The following is a 23,315-nucleotide window of genomic DNA, read 5'->3' as shown; positions in this document are numbered from 1 at the left end:
TAGAGAGAGAATTTACTTGAAAGGAAACATGATATGTTTCTGTGTGAGACTGAGAGAAAGGAAGGCTTGGACCAAAGTCTTGCCTCTCCTATAATCCTGACTATGTGGCCTTGGGTAAAATTGCCCTCTTACTGCTCTGGACAACTCTTTAAGGTTGGGTTTGTTTTTTAAACTCTTCTCAAAATGTTTTTAAATGCACAGAATTACAAAAGAAACCAATTATATGAAATAATTACCAAAAGATTAAAAAATGAACAAACAAATTCATAGACTCCCAAATTAAGAATACCTGTTCTAATGCCTCTTTGTTGCAAAGAAGGAGCTAACTTGTAGAGAGATTTAGTTCTTTACACCAGTAAAATCAAGTCCCTATCTACATCTTACTAAGCAGTTAATAGTGCAGGAAACAAGCACATGGAGGCTGAATAAATCAGACAACTTTATTGTAAAAATCAGCAACAGAATTCACAATTCAGTCTTCAGCCAATTATATGGGGTATTAAGCTATATTTTTCAAGGCTTTCTTCAGAAATGTGATGTATGTATTTTAATAATGTTTCTCTTTTTTCTAAAATAAAAAAGCTTCCACAATAACTAGTGACAATTAAAGGATTCCCTGTAATAAAATAGCTTCCACCAGTAAAAATTTTTAAAAAAGATTTTCAAATATAAAAGATTATAGAAATTTTGCTTATTTAACAATACTGAATATCTATGAGAATTAACTAACTGGAAAATTTAGAAATAATAAATAAAATAATGGTGACAAATGAGATTTTAAAAATACTGATATCAATTCATCTTTCAGTTACTTATATGACCAAAGTTTAGTTTTTTAAACTTTTGCTTCAATCCATAGTACTTAAGACATTCATTTCAAAATTTCAAAGCTTATTATTTTTTTTCTGGGAAACACTTTTCTTCTCAGTACATGATCAAGGATAATTTAAATGATTTTTTAAAAAAATCAGATTTAGCCAAATTTTATACCTATAAAATTATTTATACTTGTGAATTTTGAATATTAGTGATTATTATCAAAAAATTCTACAAAAACCATTTTGGTTCATTACTTGAATAGATGTAGAATTTCAATAGTTGGGGACAGCTAGGTGGTGCAGTGGATAGAGCACCAGCCTTGAATTCAGAAGGACCCAAGTTCAAATCTGGTCTCAGACACTTAACACTTCCTAGCTGTGTGACCCTGGGCAAGTCACTTAACCCCAGCCTCAAAAAAGAAAAAGAAAAAGAAAAAAAAAAGAATTTCAATAGTTTTCCAATTATGCAGACCACATGTATCATTAAATAAGTTATTCCATGGATTTATTCTGGCAAAACACTTTTATCTCAAGGTAGCCAACTTCTTGGTGATTTCTCTAGATTTATGTAAGCTGGCATTAAAACAATAGTAATAAAACACATTGTTTTCATTTTTATTTGTTTAATTTCCTTATTAATTTCATTCATTGTTAGAAAATAAAAAAGGAAATTTAACAAAGGCAAATTAACCTTAATGGTATCATCCTTTCAAAGAATTAAGATTCTTGAAGGAAATTGTAGACATTGACTTGACTCATTTCCCTTTTTTTTTGGAAAAACCTGTAAGCCATCTTAGATGTATAGCTTCCCAACCCTAAGGTCATTCTAAGACTGTTCAAGAAAAACTATCAGGATACAAATTTCACATATTTAATATGAGTCATAGACTCTTTCCTAGTATAATGACTTACCTGTATGGCAACCATTCGTATACATGGAGCTTTTTTGATGACAGCAATATTTTTCATCTCTCGTTCCAGTTTACTAGTGTCAAGATCACAATGATCATTATTTCCAATGCATGAATCTTTGGCAGTATTATTTTTACATATTTCAGCCTTTAGAGTTGTTTTCTGAGAATTCTGACGGATCTTTTTTTCACAATTAGGTTTACCAGAGGAATATACTTTTTCAAGCATTGGTCTTTCAGCATTTACATTACATGCCTCGGAATTGGCAGAGTCAAGATTATCTCTTTTGTCACTCTCTGTCACAGGAGGTACAGCTGACACCAATGGTAGTTTTCTTTTTTTTGGACAATCAGAAGATATATCAGATACAGTTGTATATAAACTAATGCATTGAGATGATTGTGGCAACATATTTGCATAAGACACTGATGTGTTATTGGTGTCAAATCCTTGATTAGAAAAAACTGTATTAAAAGGAACATATGATACATATCCTGTTGTTACATACTTTGCAGCCCTATTTGTTTTTTTATTTTTAGGTGCTGGTATGAAAGAATTACAAGTTACTGGCTTAAATTCCTTAGCTGCTGGATTCAACTGTAGTTTGAGCTGGGAAGCATTTTTCTGAAAGCATGGAGAGAAAATCATCAAGTCTTTCTCATCCAAACTACTACTTTCTTCCACATCACTTCCAGTGGTCTTATTTTTCTTAAGTTGAACAGCATCTTTTATCAATCCAATATAATTGTCTATCATAACAAAACGAAGAGAATCTAACAGAAAAGATTTTAAGCCTCCTGCTTCCTCCACAATCTTCCTTGCTTCTTCAGGAAAATGTTCATATTCTCCAACCAATAATTTGTCATCAATTTCCAAAGGACCATGTTCTTCCAGGATCTGAGAAAAATAGCTTTAAAAATATTTTAAAGTTATTATAGAAAATACATTCCATCTATAAGTTTTTTTTAAATGTTTTAAAGAAGCAGTATTTCTTCAGTTGCTCCTACAACCATAAAAAATCCTATTTCCTGTAGAATATTTTCTAGCATCACATAATCACTTTTTTATGAGAAAAGAGAACAAAGTAAAAATACTATACATCCAATAATACAAACAGAATACTGTTTCAGCTACTTTGGGCTTTAGAAAACAAAGTTCTCAATAGTCCTCCACTTTAAAAATTCATGGAAAATTAAGCCATTGTACATAATAAGTTCAATTATCCTCAAAATTTAACAAGTTACATATTTAAATTACAGGGGTATTGTGTCCCCAATTGCCTAAGAAGAAACTTAGTACCTCATTCAGAATCTCTCATGCTACTCCAATTCCTGCCCTCATCTAGTACTTTTTGATGTTCCCTTAAACACCCTACCTTCCGGCTCCTCGGTTTGCTTAGATCTATAACCCACTTTCTTTCTTCACTTCAGCTACACACCACGACTGTGACACCTTTGATCTTACCTACAGATATGTGCCACGATCAAGAATTCTCAAGTTCCTTTACCTGATCAAAACCTATCATCCCACATTTGTTGTTATTCTGCCCTCTAAACCCCCCCCCCCCCATCAAGAAACACTTTCTTAAGTGACCACTACAGCTTTGGCTCCACTTTCTCCCTGTGACCAGCTCTACTCTCCATATTAGGCTCCGTTTTTACCCTTGGAGCTCCCTTGTGCCTGGGGTGATAACCTGCACCGTTGAACCAAGTTGCTGAGGATATCATGACACAATGGGCCTGACTGAGCTCACTATAAATTTATTTTCAATTTATTATCAATTCCATTCCCCACAGCCCATTGGCTTACATGTCTAGAATGTATTGTTTCCTCCCTATCTCAGAATTCTTAGTTTCCTTCAATACTATTAAACACCATCTTCTACATATAATACCTTTCCTGATTCCCTAAGTGGCTAATGTTTCACCCACAAATCACGTTGTTTTCTTTATATAGGGTGTAGGCTCCTTTACATCAGGGATGGTTTTCACTTCTGCAATTTCCCCCCAGTGTCACAAAGTACACAATAAACTTAGGCTTACTGAAATTATTTACAAATTATGAAATAATTTTGAACCACTAGAGCCAAACAGTTCTCAGCTCTGACATTTCAAGTCTGTCTCCTTTCTTCTCTCTGAGCTTTAAGAGTCAAATAGAAGATTCTATATTTTACTCCTTGATATAGTCACTGAAATTTCCAGAGCAGGAGAGTAATATGGTCATATCTGTGATTTGGGAATAGTAATATGGTGTTTGTGTGAAGAATGGATTGAAGAAGGGAGAGAGTACATGATAGGGAGACAATTTGGAAATAAGTTTGAGAACAATGGACATTGGTTTTACTCGTATTCTTGTTTAAGGAAATACTAAGGAAAATAAAGTTTCTTTAGGTCTAGCTAATAATAACTAAAATGTTTCTTTTACTTTAGTACTTCAAAAATGTAAGGTTTCACTCTTCTGAACAACCCTATTCATATCATGAATAGACGCTGAAAAATTCTCTACTTAATATGAATTTTCCATGATTCCATAAAGCATAAATGAACTATAACACAAGACCAGGGAAGATCTAAGAATTTCCTAATAAGTGATCATTCAAATCCTCTGCTTGAAGAGGTAAATGAGACCCTACCACCTCTGAAGGTAGCCTATTCCTTTTTTAGGCAGTTCTAATTTAAAAAAAAAATTGTAATAAAATGTACTTCTCTTCAATATTTACCTACTGTTCCTAATTCGACTCTCGGGAGCCAACCAGAACAATACTAATCCCTCTTCTATATGATCATCCTTCAAATATCTGAAAACTTTTACTTTCTCCATTAAGTATTTTCCTTTCTTGGATAATCAAGCATAATTGCTCTCACATACTCTGGACATTGTGATTGCTTTCTTCTGGACAGAATTAAAATTGCTTATGATGTTCTTGAAATGTGGTATCCAGACCGAACTGGATGTTTTGACTAGTGTATAGTATGAATAACTATCATCTCTCACATTTTAGATATTGTGTAGCCTAGAATAACTTAAGAGTATTTTTGGCTGTCAGGTTCTTATTCTAAGAATAAGATAACTGATCATCTAGCATGTTTTGTCCACTATAATTATGTGATATGGCTATTATATACAGCACTATTCCATTCATATGTGTACCTGGTGAACATCATATCATGACTGAAATTGGTTTGTTGACCCTATTGATACATTTCCTAGGTTGCATACTTGGAAATATCTAATAGTAACCTAATATTACTAACAAACATTAAGAGAATATCCTCAAGTAACACTTTACAATACCTGGATAAAGGGATATAATATATTTTACATTCAAGATTATTTTATGAAAATGACTTAATTGATAAATGCTCAAATTTCAAAATGTCAATTAATCAGAAGACTACTGGTACTACTAGGAGCCCACAATTTTAGAACAATGAAAGTACTTACTCATATAATGGTTCACATTTTGAATCTAAGTTATTGTCCAATAACTTCTTATATTTACAATTATTTGAACTATTTTTTTCATATAGAGCTTCAAATTCTTCTACTTCATCTCGAAGATATTCAGGTACTACAAATGGGTCATAAGAATTCGAATGAAGTCTGTAGAAAAAAAGGTAGATTTTGTGAATATCAAATTGTTTAATGAATCTGAAGTATGCAAACTCTTAGGAAGAAAAATCTAAAAACTCAGAAGACCCTGTCACAAATGGAAGTCAATACAAAAACTAATGTTACTCCCCCCCCTGCCCCCACATTTTGACATCCATTCCTAAGCTTATTAAAATTAATCTCTAAAAATCTTGGGTCAGACAGTCTGGAAGAACTTATTTTAGTTTCCCAAAGTAAGTTTTAAAAATTGGTTTCTAGTATTGTGCTTGTGTTTTAAAGTTATGTGGCATAACAGAGTAACAAATAAAGAAAGTTAAAAAAAGTTTTAATGTGATTATTATTAACTTGGGAAATAACTATATTAAAGGGATAAAATTAAAATTAGAAAAATAGAAAAGATTCAAATATTCATTTAATGATATAAATTTCTTAAAACTTAAACAATCAGTATAAAATTGTATAAACAAGTTTTATCTATAAATTTGTTATCAATATACAAAATATTAAATATTTAATGACCAACTATTATCATTTAGAAACTAAAAGAAATATTTTATTTAGATATAATTTTTCTTCCTAATTTTGAATTATTATTGTTATTCTTAGTGAGTGTGATTTTTAGAATATAAGAGAGGTATAATGTCAAACACTGTGGAAATTATATCACTATATTTTGCTCCTGTCAGATCATAGGTGAAGAAACATGTTTAGTTCTGAGTATAATTTTGAAAGGACAATGAAAAATTGAAGAAAAATTAGATAAGGGCAACTAACAATGTGAAAAGTCCCTAATATCACATCATATAATGAGGAACTAGTATGGTGGTTCTACCTATAGTCTTTGGGACTGGGCAAATAACTTGCTGTGTCTGAGGAAACTTGATTAGAAATGTCATTTCTTCCTAAAAATGTGTGTTCATAACAAGAAATAAATCAAAATTACTTATGGAGCTATTAAGAAAGAGGGAGGGAGGGAGGGAAGGAGGGAGGGAGGGAGGAAAGAAGGAAGGAAGGAAGGAAGGAAGGAAGGAAGGAAGGAAGGAAGGAAGGGAAGGAAGGAAGGAAGGAAGGGGAACATAATACTATTATCAGTTTTAGTCTAATAAATGGTTTGGGGAGATTTTCCTATAAGATATCAGTAATACTTATTATCCTTCTAAAAAGTGCTCTGCTTGGAAGGATTCCTAAAATTGGAAGAATGGTATAAATTAGATTTTGTATGAATTTAAATACAAGACAAATCATAGGTTTACTAAGGGATTTTGATGATAATCTAGTCTAAATTCCTCACAGATGAGGAAACTGTGATTCAATGAATTATTAAAAACAAAAAATTATTAAGTACAGTCAAAATTCAAAACCAATTAATCTGAATTCAGATCCTATACTCTTTCTCTTGTAAAGATTCATAGATTTTAGATTTAATAATTGAATGAGAAGCAGATTGGTATGACAAAGAGCCAGTCTTAGGGCCAGGAAGATCTAGGTTCTGCTGCTGACTGAGTTTCCTTGAGCAAGTCATTTAACACCATAGTGCCACAGGTAATTTTTAAAAACTGTAAGCTATATAAGAATTATCTTTATTATTAGTGAGAATTTCCTAAAGGACAGCCCCTTATACCAATGAATATACTAGTCTGAACCAAAAAAGAATATTACTTACAGGAGTTAAGCACTTTTAAATGAAAACAAGTAAGATTTTTCAAATGAAAGATATACTCACAAAGTACTTTCATCTGTACCAACTTTATCATCATTTTGTGATACTCCACCAACTCCAGAGAGTATGATAACAGGCTAGATTGGGAAGGAGGGGTAGGTGGGTTAAAAAAAATAAAAAGTGGAAAGGACTGACAATGTGGTTTTACTAAAAAGTAATATAAAAATGATTTAAAAATAATCATTGGTAAAAGTAATAAGCGATTTACATTTAAGCACATAAACTGATTACTTTAAAATACAAGAAATTACTTCTTCACATCATCTAGTTCCCTTCTCTTTAGAAAGAATTTCATGTTCAGTAAAGAACAATTACTGTTCTTTAATTCAATAAGTATTTTTTAAACTTCTTCTCTGTCCAGCTGGTGTGCTAGGTGTGGAGATAAAAATATACCCTTCTAGAAACATCTAATTTCTTTTCCTTTCTCTTAACTATTTCTTATTAACTACCTTCTTTTCCTTAAGTCCTTTATGTCTTCCTCCTCTTTGAGTCTTTCTCTTTTTCCTGTTTCTACTTCTTTTTTGGATCTTTCACCTTCTCATCCTGTTCCTTTTCAGATTCCCTACCTTTTCTCCAAGCTTTGGGAGCAAAACTCTCACTTTCTACTTCTCATGTTTTTCCAGATCTCCTCCTTCCAAATTCAATCCCTAGGCTTCTTCACAACTCCAAAGCTAATAAAGTACCTTCATTGTTCTTTGTTTTTCACTCCAACACCTTCTCCTGCTCTTTCTCTCAGGGAGAAGACAGTCACAAAAAAGCAAAACCGTCACTACATTATACTCTTGCCTGCTTTTATTGTTCAAAATATGCCAACTCAAAAACAGACAACCAGAAAAGTATAATAGGTTGTTGGTTAATCCACAAGGACTATATGCAGATTGACCAACTTACACCTAAAAGTTTGTCTTTGCTTCTGTATTTTTTAGTTACCTTTAATGATGTTTTTTTGGTTAGTCTTTCTTCGTCATTCTATCATCTGGAATATTTCAAATAAGTATTTCCAGCAATCTCTATTTCATATACATTTTAGAGAACATATTTTTATATAACAGATTTTAGTCTTTCAGACATTAAGACTATTGTTTTTCTTTTTCTCAAAAAATATTATTACAAATTTATTCTACCATAGCTTTAGTGTTCTATATTAACAAGTTGATTTTTTAAAATGTAAAGTCCAGAAAAGAGGTAAGTTGCTACAGTGAGTGCCTCTCCAAAGAATACCAGACTGAATTTTGATGAAGAAATATAGAAAAATGAATAAATTGTTCAGCATAGCCCAGGACAGAAAGACTATGTCAAGGCTTCTAGTATGAAAAAAAAGATTCACAAGTAACATTACAGTCGTATTCAAGTACCTGAGGTATTTTCATGTAGAAGAGGGATTAGACTTGTTTTATTTAGCCTTCAAAGGGCAAAACTAAGAGAAATGTGTGAAAGCTGGTAAAAAGCAAATTACCACAAGAATCAACCAATTTCTAAACTGAAAGATTCAGTTTAATAATTAGAACACATATGGAAAAGACTGATTACCTTTGATTCCTTGTGCTTCTTTTTTCTGGTTTTGTTTTTTACCTTAATACCATTAGACTAAAACAAGAGAAAAATCATCAGTTGCTATACATTGAAAAAATAGCATTTTAGAGCACTGATCCAATAATGTGATAAATCCTTCCCCAAAGTAATAAACAGAGAGATATAGCTTAAGCAACATATGTAGCTAATATACTTTCATTAATTATCCTAGGACACAGGATGTTCACCTCTCATAATCACTAAAATTTATTTTTTGAAGTGAAAATATACAAACACCAAACTCTGGATGGTAGATCAAACATCAGTGGCATTAAAAGTTAGCCTGATATAGTAGGAAAAACCTTGACTCAAAAAGTTGGATTCAAGTAAAAACCCCTCTAATTGGCTTATGTGACCTTAGCCAAAATACTTCACCTCTCTCAATATTTGTCTCTGTAAAATGGGGGTGATGATACCTCACAGTATAAGGAAATGCTCTGTAAAATGAATTTTGGATGGAAGGTATTTTATGGATAAAAATGCAGAATATTATAAAGTTTTACCTCAAATCTTTTAGTAGATAATTAATAATAAAAACAATTTGAAAAATTTGTTAAAATCATTCATCTAAAATTAAAATATATACCATTTTATCCTCATCAGCCAGATTAGGGGTTGTTTTTAACATAAAATATTAATACTTCACAAACTTTAGGTTTTATGTAATTTCAGATAATTATTCAGTAATTGGATCATTGGTTATATGATTAATTTTTAACATTCTTTTATGATCTCATGCCTACAGATACATTTTTGGCTTTTTTCCGTTCAGAAAACATTCCCTTAACTATATAAATAATTAAAATTATTTGCCCAACCAGAAGATAGTTGTCAGTTCTATTAAAGAATACAATTCTGAAGTGAACATTACAGATTCAATCTAGTAAAACTAAATTTCAAAGGCAACTAAGAAAAAAACCCACTTCGTTTACCAAAATCCTTATAAAACAAAACAATTGGAATTTAAATGTTTTAAGAAAAAACAACCATCATCTACACTTTATTGTCATAGTCAGCATATTAACTATCATTTCCAGCTAAAATTAAGTGCTAAGACTTTGAAGGTCCTACTAAAAAAACAAACAAAAAATCAAGAATTGACATTATGTAGTATTATACAGCTAATTGTTAATTATCTGTTCTATGTTTAACAGAAAAGTGGAGCTTTTTTTCTACAGAAAAGGGAAGGACAGTATATAATGGATAACGCAAAAATAATTCTAATTTGGAACAAAATTCTAGTAGAAAGCACTGGTAAACATTGTTATGTACTATTCTTTGTTCTATCCTAATTCTCTCCTGATCTTACCCTTTGTCTGAGGCCTGTTCTGGCAGAAAAGAAATCCCATATATCATTCTCAATTGACTAAAGAACCAAAACCAACAGCAATAACAGTAAGAAAACAACCTTAATAAAGCAAATGCAGAAAATAAAAGTCGACAAAATTTTGCATCTCTCTGGAGGAAGACGAAATGATCTATAATTTCATTGCTATGAGGTAAAGCTTCTTAAGGGGGGTGTGTGTGTATGAGAGTGTCATGTAATTGAACATGGAGGTTGTGAAAAATTTGGCAACAGTGAAAAGTATCAGATATTCTACCAAGATTTAATTCTTTACATAAAAATAAACATATTCATCTCTTTAGTATGCAAAATTTCTTTCATCTTTAATTAATTGTACAATTATATATACACTGAAGACGTGTTTTAAAATAAATTTGTTTATGAGTTATCAGTAAATGTTTACCTACTTTTTACACCTATATATCCTGGGTCACATAGAAATTTTTCAGATGAAAAGGGCTCATGAGTGGAAAAAGTTTAAGATGCCCAGGTATAGAGAACTTCCTCCATTGATAAAGAGTGGCTCTTAATTCATAATTTAAAGTCTTTTAAAAAAGGGTTCTTTATCTTTAAATGCATATTATTGCAAAAGAAACCAATAATACTAAAATTAAATTCTCAAATTATCTTTCCCATCCAAGTTCAAAGTTTCCTGAAATCTATCCATGTTAACACTTGAGATTTCTGGGTGAGAATCCCTTTCTTTGAGGGTTACTTGGGAATGGGGAGAAATTAGATAAAAGGGTAGAGAGAGTACATGTCAGAAACAAGACTTCTTCCCAAGTACCTTCACTCTAAAGCTAATCTATAAGTGATTAAACCATATATAAATACATATGTAAAGGATCTTTTTCAATGAAAGATTCATAAAAATTAGCATGTATTATCAATAGCTTTATGAAAATTACTCCTGTCCATTTAGAAATGCAAATAAAGGGGCAGCTAAGTGGTACAGTGGATAGAGCAGCAGCCCTGAATTCAGGAGGACCCGAGTTCAAATCTGGTCTCAGACACTTAACACTTCCTAGCTGTGTGACCCTGGGCAAGTCACTTAACCCCAGCCTCAGGAAAAAAAAAAAAAGAAATGCAAATAAAAACATCCTGAGATTTTACTTCATACCTAGAAAACCAGAAGAGTCAGTACTAAAAGGGTTTAAAGATAAATATAAATGTATTGAACATGGAGTTTTGAATTTGTACAACCATTTTGAAACTCTTTACCTAAAGATTCCACTCTTATATACTGCAAAAGAGATTTTAAAAAAGAGACCAGAAAGATCCCATGTATACCAAAATATACATAACACCACTTTCTGTAAGAGAAAAAAAGTAGTAACAAGGTAGATTTCTAAGGATTAGGAATGACTAAAGAAATTATAGTACATGTTTAGCATGTATTGAACTGCTTGCCATCTAGAGGAGGGTGTGGGTGAGGGGAGGAAATTGGAACACAGGATTTTGCACGGGCTAATGCTGAAGAATTGTCCATGCATATGTTTTGAAAAATGAAAAGCTTTAATAAAGAAAAAAATTGATTTAAAAAAAAAGAAAAAAGAAATTATGGTACTAGAATATAATAGAATTATAAATATGACAAATTCAGAGAAGCATAGAAAGACTTACATAAACCTAAGGAAAGGGAAGAAGAATCAGGAAACATTACATAATGACAAACTAAACAATGTAAATATTTTTATGTATCAATTTAATAAAAACAATATTGAGGAGTATTTAAGGATAAGATGTCAAGGTGGTAGGAAGTCTCTAGAAGAGTACTTTAGAGATCTATTACCTGGCCTTGGATTGTTTAATAATTTTGCCAATGGCCTGAATACAGGAATAAAAGGCATAGCCATCAGATCTGCAAATGACGCAAAGCTGAGGGGGATAGTAACCCAATGGATTATGAAGTCAGGAACCAAAAAGACCATGAGAAACTAGATCATTGGGCTTAATATATAAGATGAAATTCAATAGTGATAAATATAAAGTTATGATTGAACATAAAAAAGCATCTGCATTTTTAGTGCAATGAAAATCACTTTGATTCAGAAGTATTACATAGCTAACAAAGAAAATACCAATGAGATAGAGAAACTGGAGTGGTTTGCCATTTCCTTTTCCTACTCATTGTTCAGATGAGGAGATAAGGCAAATAGGGTTAAGTAATTTGTCCAGCTAGTAAAGTGTCTGAGGCTAGATTTTCAGAAGTTCTCCTCATTCCAAGGCACTATCTACTGCATCATCTAGCTGCTCCAAAATAACCTGAATTGGAATTGTGAAGAGTTGCACATGATCAGAAAAACAAACAAACAAACAAACAAACAAAAAACAACCAACCAAACAAACAAACAAAAAAAACCCAATACAAAAGACTAAGGAGATCTTTTAAGTGGTTAAGCAGTTAAGTGGCACAGTGGGTAGAACAGCAGGGTTTAGAATCATAAAAATTTATATTCCTGAGTTCTAATACAACCTTAGACACTTATTAGCTATGTGACCCGGGGCAAGTCACTTTATTATGACCTGTTTTCTTTAATTTCCTCATCTGTAAGATGATTTGAAGAAGGAAATGTTAAGCCACTGTAGTCTTTGCCAAGAAAACCCCAAAATGGGTGAAGAAGTATCAGACATGACTGAACAACAACAACAGTGGGAACGTGGCTTTCCCAAACAGACATAGCTTCCAGGAATATCTCAGTAACAGTCCCATTGTACTGCTCTCTGGAATATTCAGTTCACTTTCTAGGATAACATAAGTTAATGAATGAAAAGCTAAAGAATATCTGAAAGGGGGAATCTAGGATGGTAAAGGACCTCAAGTACATGTCAGGTACAATAGAGATTTTAAACACAAAGTCCAGCCCACAACATTCCAAAGTGTGGGACAAAACAGATTAAAATGGACTTGGATTATATTTAACAAAATACAAACAAATATCAATAATGTTAAGACTTGTGGCTTTCTAGGTCAAGGATCTCTATGTAAGATTTAGTGGCTTGGTTTCCATTTCACTGAAACACCACTGATGCAGAGGAGGGAATAAGCTAGTTCTGTTTAGCCCAAGAGAACTAAGAGTTACTGAGAGGCAACTTCAGAGTAGATGTTAGGAAAAAGTAACAAAGAGAATAGTCCAAGAATACAATGGACTGTCTCAAGATATGGTTAAGTTTCTAATTAGAGGTCTATAAACAGAGGCTGGATGACCATTTATTAGGCACATTATAGTGGGCCCTGGATTGGACTAGATGGCAAGTTATGGTCCTTTCAATTATAAAATTCTTTAATTCTGTGATTATGTAGTAGTAAACAGCAACAAAAAAGGACAAAATCACATATCCATGGATCAGGGAATGTCTAAGCAAATCACGACACCTAAATTCAGAACAACATGAGAAGACATGTAAACTGATAAAATTTGAAGTAGGCAGGACCAGAAAAATGATATAAATAATAACAACAATGTAAATTAAAAAAAAAAAACAATAACAACAATAAATGATATTTAAAGGATGACTAAATTTGGCTCTGCAGAAGAGAAGATAAAATGTGTTTCAATCTTCCCAAAGAGATAAGAGACTACGAAGGTATAGAAAACTACATATACATTTTCACTTAACCAATTTTTTTTCTTTTTCTTTTTAAATTCTTTGTTACTACTAACTAGTTAGGGAGCACTGGGGAATTGATCCAATCAAAAACAAAACTAAAGTAATAAAATGTTAATAGAAATTTAAAACTAAAAACTCTTTTCGTTGAAATGTTAGAGAATTAGGATAACATTACATAATTAAATATAGACATAACTTACTGAAATATCTTCAGTCTCTTGCTTCTTTAATATTGTGCACGGACCATCTGTTAAAAGATAAATAATATAAGAAAATTGCAAGTATATGCTTTTATAAAACATACTAAAAGCAGATGTGAAATGAAGGAACAAAATGTTATACTACTTAATAGTCTTTATACAACTTGATCAAAATTCAAAGTAAAACTGCTAGTGAAAAATGTTTAAAAAGCAAATTAGATGGAGCAGAAGACATTTATGACAGAACCACAGAACATATTGTTCTAGTTCTTCTGGAGTAATTGCTAAAACAGGATTTGAAAAAATACTTTCCTGATTAATTGCCATTTGACTATTATTTCTTGTAGTCAACAAACATCCATAGGCAAAACTATTCCAAAAGCCAAAATTCTAGATGATGGCACAGATGATGACTTCCTGAAGTCAAATTATATGTCTTAGATTATTTTGCTTTTCTCAGCTCAATCATTTCAGTAGACTTATATAATACTAGTAGTCCAATTTACGCAATATATTTTGAGTATCGATTTGAAAGATACTTTCCAAGCATAAATAATTGATTTAGAAGAATTAAACCAATTTATTTTGTGTGGGACTTAATGAGGAATCTACTCATCAGAGAATCAATACTTTGCCATAGAGTCAAACAATTTTCTGCCCTGACCCTCCTCTAATTTTTGCCTTTTAAAATAAAAGAGCAAAAAAGAGTTTAGTTTCTGAGGCACATGTATGCAAAAGTACACATGCATGCGCATACACTTGCTCTCACACATACACACAAATTGGCATGAAGGAACAAGGAAACTGAAGCATATAAGAATTCAATGACTTATTCAGTATTATACAGCTGGTTAATGGTAGATTGAACTAGAACCTAGGCTCATTGTTTTCCAAGTTATTGTATTTTTAAATATACCACTATCACTCATTTAATAGTTCTTAATAAAAACAAATAACCATGTGGTTATATAAAAATTAATATTGCTATTCTTATGCTAAAAAGTATCATACATACTTTTGATACTTTGATACATACTAATACTAAGCAATCTAATGTTTTCTTGAGTTTTTTTATACATGAGACATTGCCTTTTTTGTCTAATACACTTTTTACATAATAAATATCAATGACTATATTAACTTATGTAATACAAAAAGGCCTTTAAAATGACCAAACTTCAAAAATTACCAACGTCCTCAAAAACTAAATACTGGACTATTCTACCACTCATTGCTGAAGGACATTAAAAACCTCTATAATTTAGTAAAGTCTTTGAGAATTGCTGTAGTTTAAACATTCATCATTTTGGTGAACATCCTGATGATGAGCTTAACTAGGCTAGGATTACCTAGGCTGATCTTTAACAGCAAATACAGGGTCCATTTCTAAGCTGTCTTTCAAAACCTTAAGAATATCTTAGTAGGAAATCCTAAAATCCACATTTAATTTCACTATTTTTCCTGGGCAAATAAAAATAAAGAATGGTCAATAATCAAAATGAATTTTTATTTTTCATAGATTTATTTAATTCATAACAACAATGAACTGCAAATAAAAACCTCATTATTCTATTACTCCATCTGAATACTTAGTTCCGCCAACATAAAGTTGATAACATTTTTATATCCATTTCTGAAATAAAATATTTCAAATAAATTATGAAATTCATTATGGTTAGAAAACTCAAGCTCATATTTGAAAATTTAGTCTTCTTATCTTCTAAGAATTGCCTAAGGTTAGACAGAATAAAAGCTTAGAAGAAGGTGTGTGATACTGTTGCCGTAGTTACATACCCATTATATCAAAGAATTCATCTAAAGCATTATGCAATGCTGGAAACTTCTCTCTATTTTCTTCTAATAGCCATATAATATAACGAGCTTCCTTCAATGATCCTTGATTATTGGAATATTCAACTATCTTTTTCTCTTCATAACTGGATATTATATGATCTAGTTTATGACCATATTTTTCAACCCAGAGCATAGATATGAGTTTAAAATCAAGCTTTTTAACAGAATCACCATAACGAGAGAAAAACGTCCTTGTAGCATCCAAACCTGAAATTTAAAAAAAAAAAAAAATGGTGATCAAAACATAATTATTTCTTATTAAAGAGTTAAACAGGGATTGAATATATTTCTCTTAAGTTTTCATTAGCATGAAAAAAATATCCATTTTACCTTTGCTGTAAATCTCATCTTTGCTTAACAAAATAAAGAAATATTTTAAGCATATAATATTTTATGAAAAAGCATTCAAAATTTGTTCTTCAATTGTTCCAGTCATGTCCTATTCTTCCTGACTCCTTTGGGAGTTTTCCTGGCAAAAATACTGGAGCAGTTTGTCATTTCCTTTCCCAAATCATTTTATAAGTAAGACAAACAGAGCTAAGAGATTGACTAAGGTTATACAGCTAAAAAGTATTCCAGGGGCAGCTAGGTGGTACAGTAGATAGAGCATGAACCCTGAAGTCAGGAGGACCTGAGTTCAAATATGACCTCGGATACTTAACACTTCCTAGTTATATGACCCTAGGCAAGTCACTTAACCTCAATTAAAAAAACCCTATATATATATATATATATTTTTTTTTTTTTTTCTTTTTCCCCTTTCAGGCCAGATTTGAATGCAAGAATTTGAGTCTTCTTGACTCTAGGCCTGCCACTCTATCCACTGTGCAACTAGCTGCCCCAAAAGATAACAAAAAACTTTAATAATTAAAAAAATTTTTTAAAAATATTTAATTCCAATTTAAAAAAAATATTTCAAATATATCATTTACCTAATTTACCAACTAATTGGCTAGTTATGATCATTTTCATCCAGTCATCAAAGGAAGTAGCTTAAGACCACAGTTCTACTTTTAGTTGCTAATGTGCTGAAATTGTTTAGAATCCAAATAGTTTAAACCAAGATTTCTTAAATTTTTTTCCTCTTACGACTCCAGAGTATATAAATTTTTATATGACCCTGAGGTACATAAGATATATAAAGCAGTTATACAAATTAAACATTTATTGATAACAAGTTATAAAGAAAATTATTTTAAAACTATTCTTTAGTATACATAAGTTTATTATTTATTAAATATGAAAGCAAATCTGCATACTAATGATAAGGATGTGCTTATTTATTTTTACATAAAGAACTAAATCTTGGCAGAATATCTGAAACCTTTTATTGTTGCCAAATTATCCACAACCCCCACATTCAATTATATAACCTCCTATGGTGCTGTGATCCACAGTTTAAGAAGCTTTCATCTAAATTAGTAAGATTTCACTCTATTTTTATAATATATAGTACATTACATTGTCAGTGAAATCAGAAAGATGAGAGTTTGGTAACATATAACAATACATTAAAGCTGGCGTTCTGGCCAACTGCTTCTACTTCTTCTACCTCCTTGTTACTTTCAAGATTTTATGGTTACTATACAACTTGATTTTGTCACCATATACCACCCAGTCAGCAAATCAAGACAGCAGTTAGCAGGTTGTCATAATAATCAATAAATACTGATTAAGCAACTATTCAAGGCTTGGCATAAATTTTAAAACATTAAATGAACCTTTCTTTCAAAGAAATTATTATATTCCATTAGGAGAGAGAATACATATTTAAGTATATAGAGAATAAATACAAAGCAGTTAGAGAAGAAGGGCACTAGCAATACAAGTTGGGATAGAGGCGAAAGAGGAAAACTTCAAAAAATTCTTCATGTATAAAACAGTAACAACTTTAGAAAGATTTTAGATATTTTTATTGTAGTGATTACATTTAATTACTATATTTGGACTAAGCACCTAGGTGGCATAATCACCCTAGTCAAGTCACTTAACCTCTACTTCATTTTTTCATCTGTAAAATGGGTAAAATAATAGCACCTACCTACCAGGGTTTTTGTAAGGATCAAATGAGATATTTGTAAAGCACTATGCAAACCTTAAAAGCACTGTAAAAGAACTATATATAATATTATATGTAAAAGCACTATATAAACAGTAGCTATAATTATACAGAGTCCAAAAAATTCATCTAAAGGGTACTAAAGGGATCCATGACAAAAAAAAAAAAAAAAGTAAAGCAACTGTAATGCAGACTTCTTTTATGTTCTACATCCACCACATGGTATTTTTCTTTTATTCAGGATGAAAACTTATTTTTGAAATATTTCCGGCCCTTTTAAAACTTCTCTGCCAATTTTAGCAATAACAGTAGGCTTTTAGTTTCTTTATTGAATCAAGTGACAATAAAACTATATCTGTTTCTAACAATTTTAACAGTTTACTTGCAAGTAAAAAAAAAAAAAAAAAACCATAAAATACAGTCATAAATTTACAGTTTAAAAAGGGCATTAAAGCATTCATAATGTTCTATAGCCAAGGAAACCAAGTACTAAACATGTTAGGTGACTAGCTTATGGTCCCATAGGTTGTAAAGATGGATCTGGGATTCAAAGTGAGGGCTTCAAAGCTTTGTACAAAATGTTCTTTCCAGTGTACCATGTTGTCTCCCTAAAGTATAATTCTTTTCTAGGTCATTACAATTCTTCATTTAAAAACATCTACAAATAACAAATGGCAAAAAATAAAAAATAAAAAATAAATTGAGAAAATAATAAAACTGATCATTCAGTATACAAAATTAATTTCTCTAGAAGGTAGTGACATACCTAAACTATTGAGTTTCTGGATCCAGTCACGTAGTTTGGGATTTATTTCTTCAATCTCACTCAGTACATGCAGAAAAATCCTTGTATTTACTCTATTGTTTTTCCGTATCAAATGGTCAATGAGATGCTCCACTTTTTCACTTACAACACCGCTATTAAAATAAGTATCAGCATAATCCTCTGTGTTTATTACTTTCCAAGAAAGTAATTCTCTGAGAAGTTTGGAAGCCTCCTGGATGCCAGATTTAATTTGCTCAGAATTTTGCTTTATACACAGCAAAATCCTATCATCAGGTAAATGGCAACTTTGTACAAATCCTAAAACAGAATAAGCATTTACAATATTAATCAAGTGGAATAATAAAATTAATTATTATATAAATTGAGAAAGATCAAATATAACACCACATTATATAGTTATTAGTATTTGTATACATCTAGTTTTATAACTTACAATTTTTAATTTAATTTTTAGGAAGAGTGATGAGTTTTGCTTTGGATACACTGAGTTTAAGAAGTCTATGAGGCATACAGTTCAACCAGTGATGTAAGAACAGAGGTCAGGAGAAAGCTTAGGTCTGGATATATAGATCTGAGAATCATCTGCATAAAGAGGATACTAAATCCAGGACAACTTATCAAGCAATATAATATGTAAAGTGCAAGAAAGAGGACCAAGGATAGAACTTTAGAAAACACTCTAGGTTAGCAACTAAGATCTAGATGAAGATTGAACTAAAAGAATAAAAAAAGCAGTTGGAGAGGTAGAAGAACTGGAAGAAAGCAGTGTCATAAAAATCTAGAGACTTATCACTAAAATATCTAAGAGAAGAAGGTGATCAATAGTATTAAAGGCTATCAAGGGGTATAAGGACTGAGAAAAGACATAAGATCTAGCAATTACGAGACCATTGGTAACCTTGGAGAGGCAATTTTAATTGAGTAAGGAAGCTAGAAGGTAGAGTGCAGAAGAGTTCAGAAGAGAGTGAGAGAAAAAGAAATGGAGCCATCAATTACAGATGGGGTTGTATTGGAGGGGATAAGGGAGCCAGCAGTAGGGAAGGAGAAGAATATGGAGAAGTGATGATCACACTAAGCACAGGGGAATGAGAATAGAGTATGAGTGGTTTGGCAAAAGTCTGTTGAGAGAGTCAAACAATTAGTTGTTGAGGTTTGATTAGTCTAATTAGACTGATCCTTCCACCTAGCTGCAGATAGCTATGTTCTATCATGTGAAACCTAGGAGTTCTGCCTTATTGCAGGTAGGATCAGGTGACAGGATGACCTGGGTCTTCTGGACAAGAGACAGGAATGAAGAATTCTGGGTTTGTCATATTTCACAAAGTGCTCCAGATCAGTGAAAAAAGTCCACAAGAGAATCATGCTGAGATAGGAAAAAAACATCCTCAATGGTTTGTGATATGGTTTTTGTTTTCCAATTCAAGTTCCCTCTTCTGTGTAATGAAGTGAAAAATATGTACAGAGTACTGGATATATTCTTAGTTGTCATTATAAAGGCTGTTCTGATTTAAATGTTTTGGTTTTTTGTAAGAGGTAGGACTCTTGATAGAATAAGTACTTATAGAAAGCATTTCTCATTCCACACAATCTCTCTTATTTTAAAGTATGCTATCTTAATACTTCTTTCTTAGATTGTTCTCTGATAATTTCTTAGATATAACCAAAGAATGACATTCAACCAAAATGTACAATGAGAACATGACGGGTTGATTCAACTTAGTAAAAAGCTCTTTTGCTTAAGTTGTCAATCATGGTCCTGCCACGCCTCCTAAGGGGTACTTAATTTTGGTTCTGAACTATGATTTCTTCATAGGTGATAAAAAGGCACAGAGGGGCTACAGCACCAGACTTAGGGTCAAGTTCTCATTATGAGTTCAAATACTGCCTTGGACAAATGCACCAGTGTGATATCGGGCAAGTCACTTAACTGCTCCGTTTCTTCAATTGTAAAATGGGGGATTAATAATAGCACTTGTCTCATAGGTTTATTGTAAAGATTAATGAGGCATATGTGTGTGTGTGTGTGTGTGTGTGTGTGTGTGTGTGTGTGTGTGTGTGTGTGTATTTAAAGCAATGGATGAACTTTAAAGTTCTCTCTATAAGCCAATTATTTGTCATTCAGTGTGTTAAATTCTTGGTACAGAAGCGCTTTTCAACCATGCAAATCAGAAACCAAGTTGCTGGGAGCACAAGAGATTAAATGACTTGGCCATCATTAAACAGAACTTGAGCTCAGGAGTTGTTGATTTCAACACTGGTGTCTAGTGTAAACTTGTGGCCTACATTAGGGTTTCTAAAACCTATTACAATGTGACTGTCAAGCTGAAAGGAGAAAGTATTCATTTCAGCAGTTGGCTATTAAAATTTAAGCTCCTTATTATTGCATTTTTTTCATATTTGTATGTCCAGCACCCAGCACAATTCTTGGAACAAAGTAAGTAGTTTTTAAAAGCTTGTTGATTGATTAGTACATTTTTAGTGATCACCTTCTAAAGTTTTAACTAGAAAGCAATATAATTACCAAATAACCAATTACTTAAAAATATCTGATATATAAACATATTCTTCGAACAAATACCATAAACTTCCGCCTACCTTTATGGTCACCATGCTTAGATGAGTTGTTTTCTCTAGTTTTTTCTTCCATTCTCTCTTTTGCTATTTTTTGTGCTTCTTTTTTTTGAAGTTTTCTCTTTACTTTTTTTTCTTCTTTAATTTTCAATTTCTCTAAGCTAATAAACATTACCAGTTAATGAAAATTAATAGATGCATAAACAAAAGGCACATATAATCTCTAGGTTCATCCTTTTTAAAAATATTACTTGATTTTTTCCAATTACATGTAAAGACAATTTTTTAACATTTATTTCTTAAAATTTTTGAGTCTTTAAATTTTTCTTATCTCCCATCCTCCCTCTCTCAAATAGTAAGCAAGTTATTTATATTCAATCATGTAAAACATGGTTGTTACTCTTGAAGTTAAATTATTCTAAGAGATTTACCAAAAGCTCTTTCTTACACATTTCTGAAATGTAGAAAGAGATCATTAAAAATAGCATAAACTAATCTTTCATTTAGTGATCATTCAGTTAGAATTCTTACCTAGAACATTTCTGCTTCATGACAGGTCTTGGTGGATACCTTTCTTTTGTGACCCTATGTTCAAACTTTAAACAAAGGAAAGATAATGTCTAAAAGTTTATTTATATATCCATATAGTTATTTAAATAGTAGAAGACAAGTCATAAAAAAGTAAATATTTCAAAAGCTCACAAAATACTCAGAAAACTTGTAATAATAAACCAATTAAAAAAAATCCTAAAAAATTAAATGAATCACAATCACAATCAATGAACTATAGATGAAAAATAAAAGAACAGTCTACCAACTATGAGGGACAAGTCTTTAAGGATAAATTTAGTTTATAGGAAAATTATTCCTGCTAATGTTATCTTCTAAAGAGAATAAAGTTGGAAGTTAAAAACAAAATGGTTATGAAAACAAGGCTGACAATAAGAATAAAATAAAAACAGAAAAAAGCCTTTCTTTCCCTATAATAATGAATAATACACAAAACCATAAGCACTCACATTCTTTAACAGGTATTAATCATAACACAGAATTAAAAGTTTAACTTAAATTTTAAAAGACCAAGAATTCTCTCCCCAAGAGCCTTTCTCTCTCGTGGGATATCAGAAAACCTTTCCAGGCTTTTAGTCATCAGAATCTTCACTAAACTAAGATCTACAAGTCTCCACAACTGTGTTTACTTTTACGAGTGAACTAGAAAGCAAATTCGGTAAAAAAACACTGATAATATAGTATAGTAATAAAATAACAAATTTCCCATTACCCCCAAATCTTGGGCACAATTTCCCAAATAAACATAGTTTCGGTGGGAAGGATGGGCTTGCATATGGAACATGCTTAAGTATATATTTGGGAACACTTGGCCAAGGCACACATGTGGATAAAGGAGTAGGAGATAAGTATTTGTATAGCTCCACCTACTTGCCGGGTACTGTGCTAAGCACATTTATAAATATTGTCTCATTAAATTCACACAACAATCATGTGAGGCAGATGCTATTATTATTCTGACTTTGCAAAGAAAATGAGACTGACAGAGGTTAAGTGACTTGTCAATAATCACAAGGTTAGAAAATATTATGGTTGGATTTGAACTCGGGACTTGCTAACTCTTAAGCCTACTGCTCTATCTATCCACTGTTTTACCTAGTCACCTCAACTCCTGCTTCTGCCACTATAGTGACAGATTATCTTCTGAAGATATCACATTAACTCATTAAAAGTCTTGCTCTTGTCTTCTGCTTCTTGTTAGTGAGCATCACAGTTCCCCTTCAGCCCTCCTTAGCTAATAACTTCAGGGTCACATAATATCCTTTCCAAAATTCACTAGGAATGCTGTGGTTAGTAAGCATTCTTACTAAGGGAAGGGAGGACTGGAGCCCTTTTAGCCTGCAAATGTGTCTTAACTATAGTCATCAGATGAGATATTCTTCAGCAGGGGTTTGTGCTGGGAAGGTTACAACTCTCTTCAGTCAGTTCTCTTAGTTGACAGCTATAAAACTCTTGTCCCCTTATACTGGTTGCTCAAAGAAGATAACAAATGTACAAACTGAAATCATGTTTTATATTTGAAATCTGCTTTTAACTACTCACTCTTATAGGATTTCCTACTTATATTGCCATAAATATATTTTAGTTCTTCATGTCTTATTATGTCATGACTGAGAAAACTATCTCCAGCACTATTTCCATAAACAAACAAAGCTGAATAAAACTGTTGTTTCAATATGTTCC

At 31.8% G+C, this 23,315-nt stretch overlaps 1 protein-coding gene across 8 annotated transcripts in view; it reads right to left on the bottom strand.

The window, feature by feature from the left end:
- TTC3 (tetratricopeptide repeat domain 3) overlaps positions 1-23,315 on the bottom strand; it is a 162,362-nt gene that overhangs the window by 40,275 nt on the left and 98,772 nt on the right. For all 8 annotated transcript variants that reach the window (XR_012488006.1, XR_012488005.1, XM_074300641.1 and 5 more), the window contains 9 exons: positions 21,594-21,658; positions 21,087-21,223; positions 18,471-18,788; positions 15,586-15,852; positions 13,792-13,838; positions 8,593-8,649; positions 7,066-7,139; positions 5,175-5,333; positions 1,731-2,640 (listed from right to left, as the gene is read on the bottom strand). Coding sequence is in view for 6 of the 8 variants with exons in the window: in XM_074300641.1 (XP_074156742.1) it covers positions 1,731-2,640; positions 5,175-5,333; positions 7,066-7,139; positions 8,593-8,649; positions 13,792-13,838; positions 15,586-15,852; positions 18,471-18,788; positions 21,087-21,223; positions 21,594-21,658 (2,034 nt within the window). In the remaining 2 variants the exon portion in view is untranslated. The remainder of the gene's footprint in view (positions 1-1,730; positions 2,641-5,174; positions 5,334-7,065; positions 7,140-8,592; positions 8,650-13,791; positions 13,839-15,585; positions 15,853-18,470; positions 18,789-21,086; positions 21,224-21,593; positions 21,659-23,315) is intronic.

This window comes from Sminthopsis crassicaudata, chromosome 3, assembly GCF_048593235.1.
Source record: "Sminthopsis crassicaudata isolate SCR6 chromosome 3, ASM4859323v1, whole genome shotgun sequence".
NCBI classification, from domain to species: Eukaryota; Metazoa; Chordata; class Mammalia; order Dasyuromorphia; family Dasyuridae; genus Sminthopsis; species Sminthopsis crassicaudata.
Note: the sequence above shows the minus strand (reverse complement) of the source record. Positions and strands in the feature narration are given on the sequence as shown.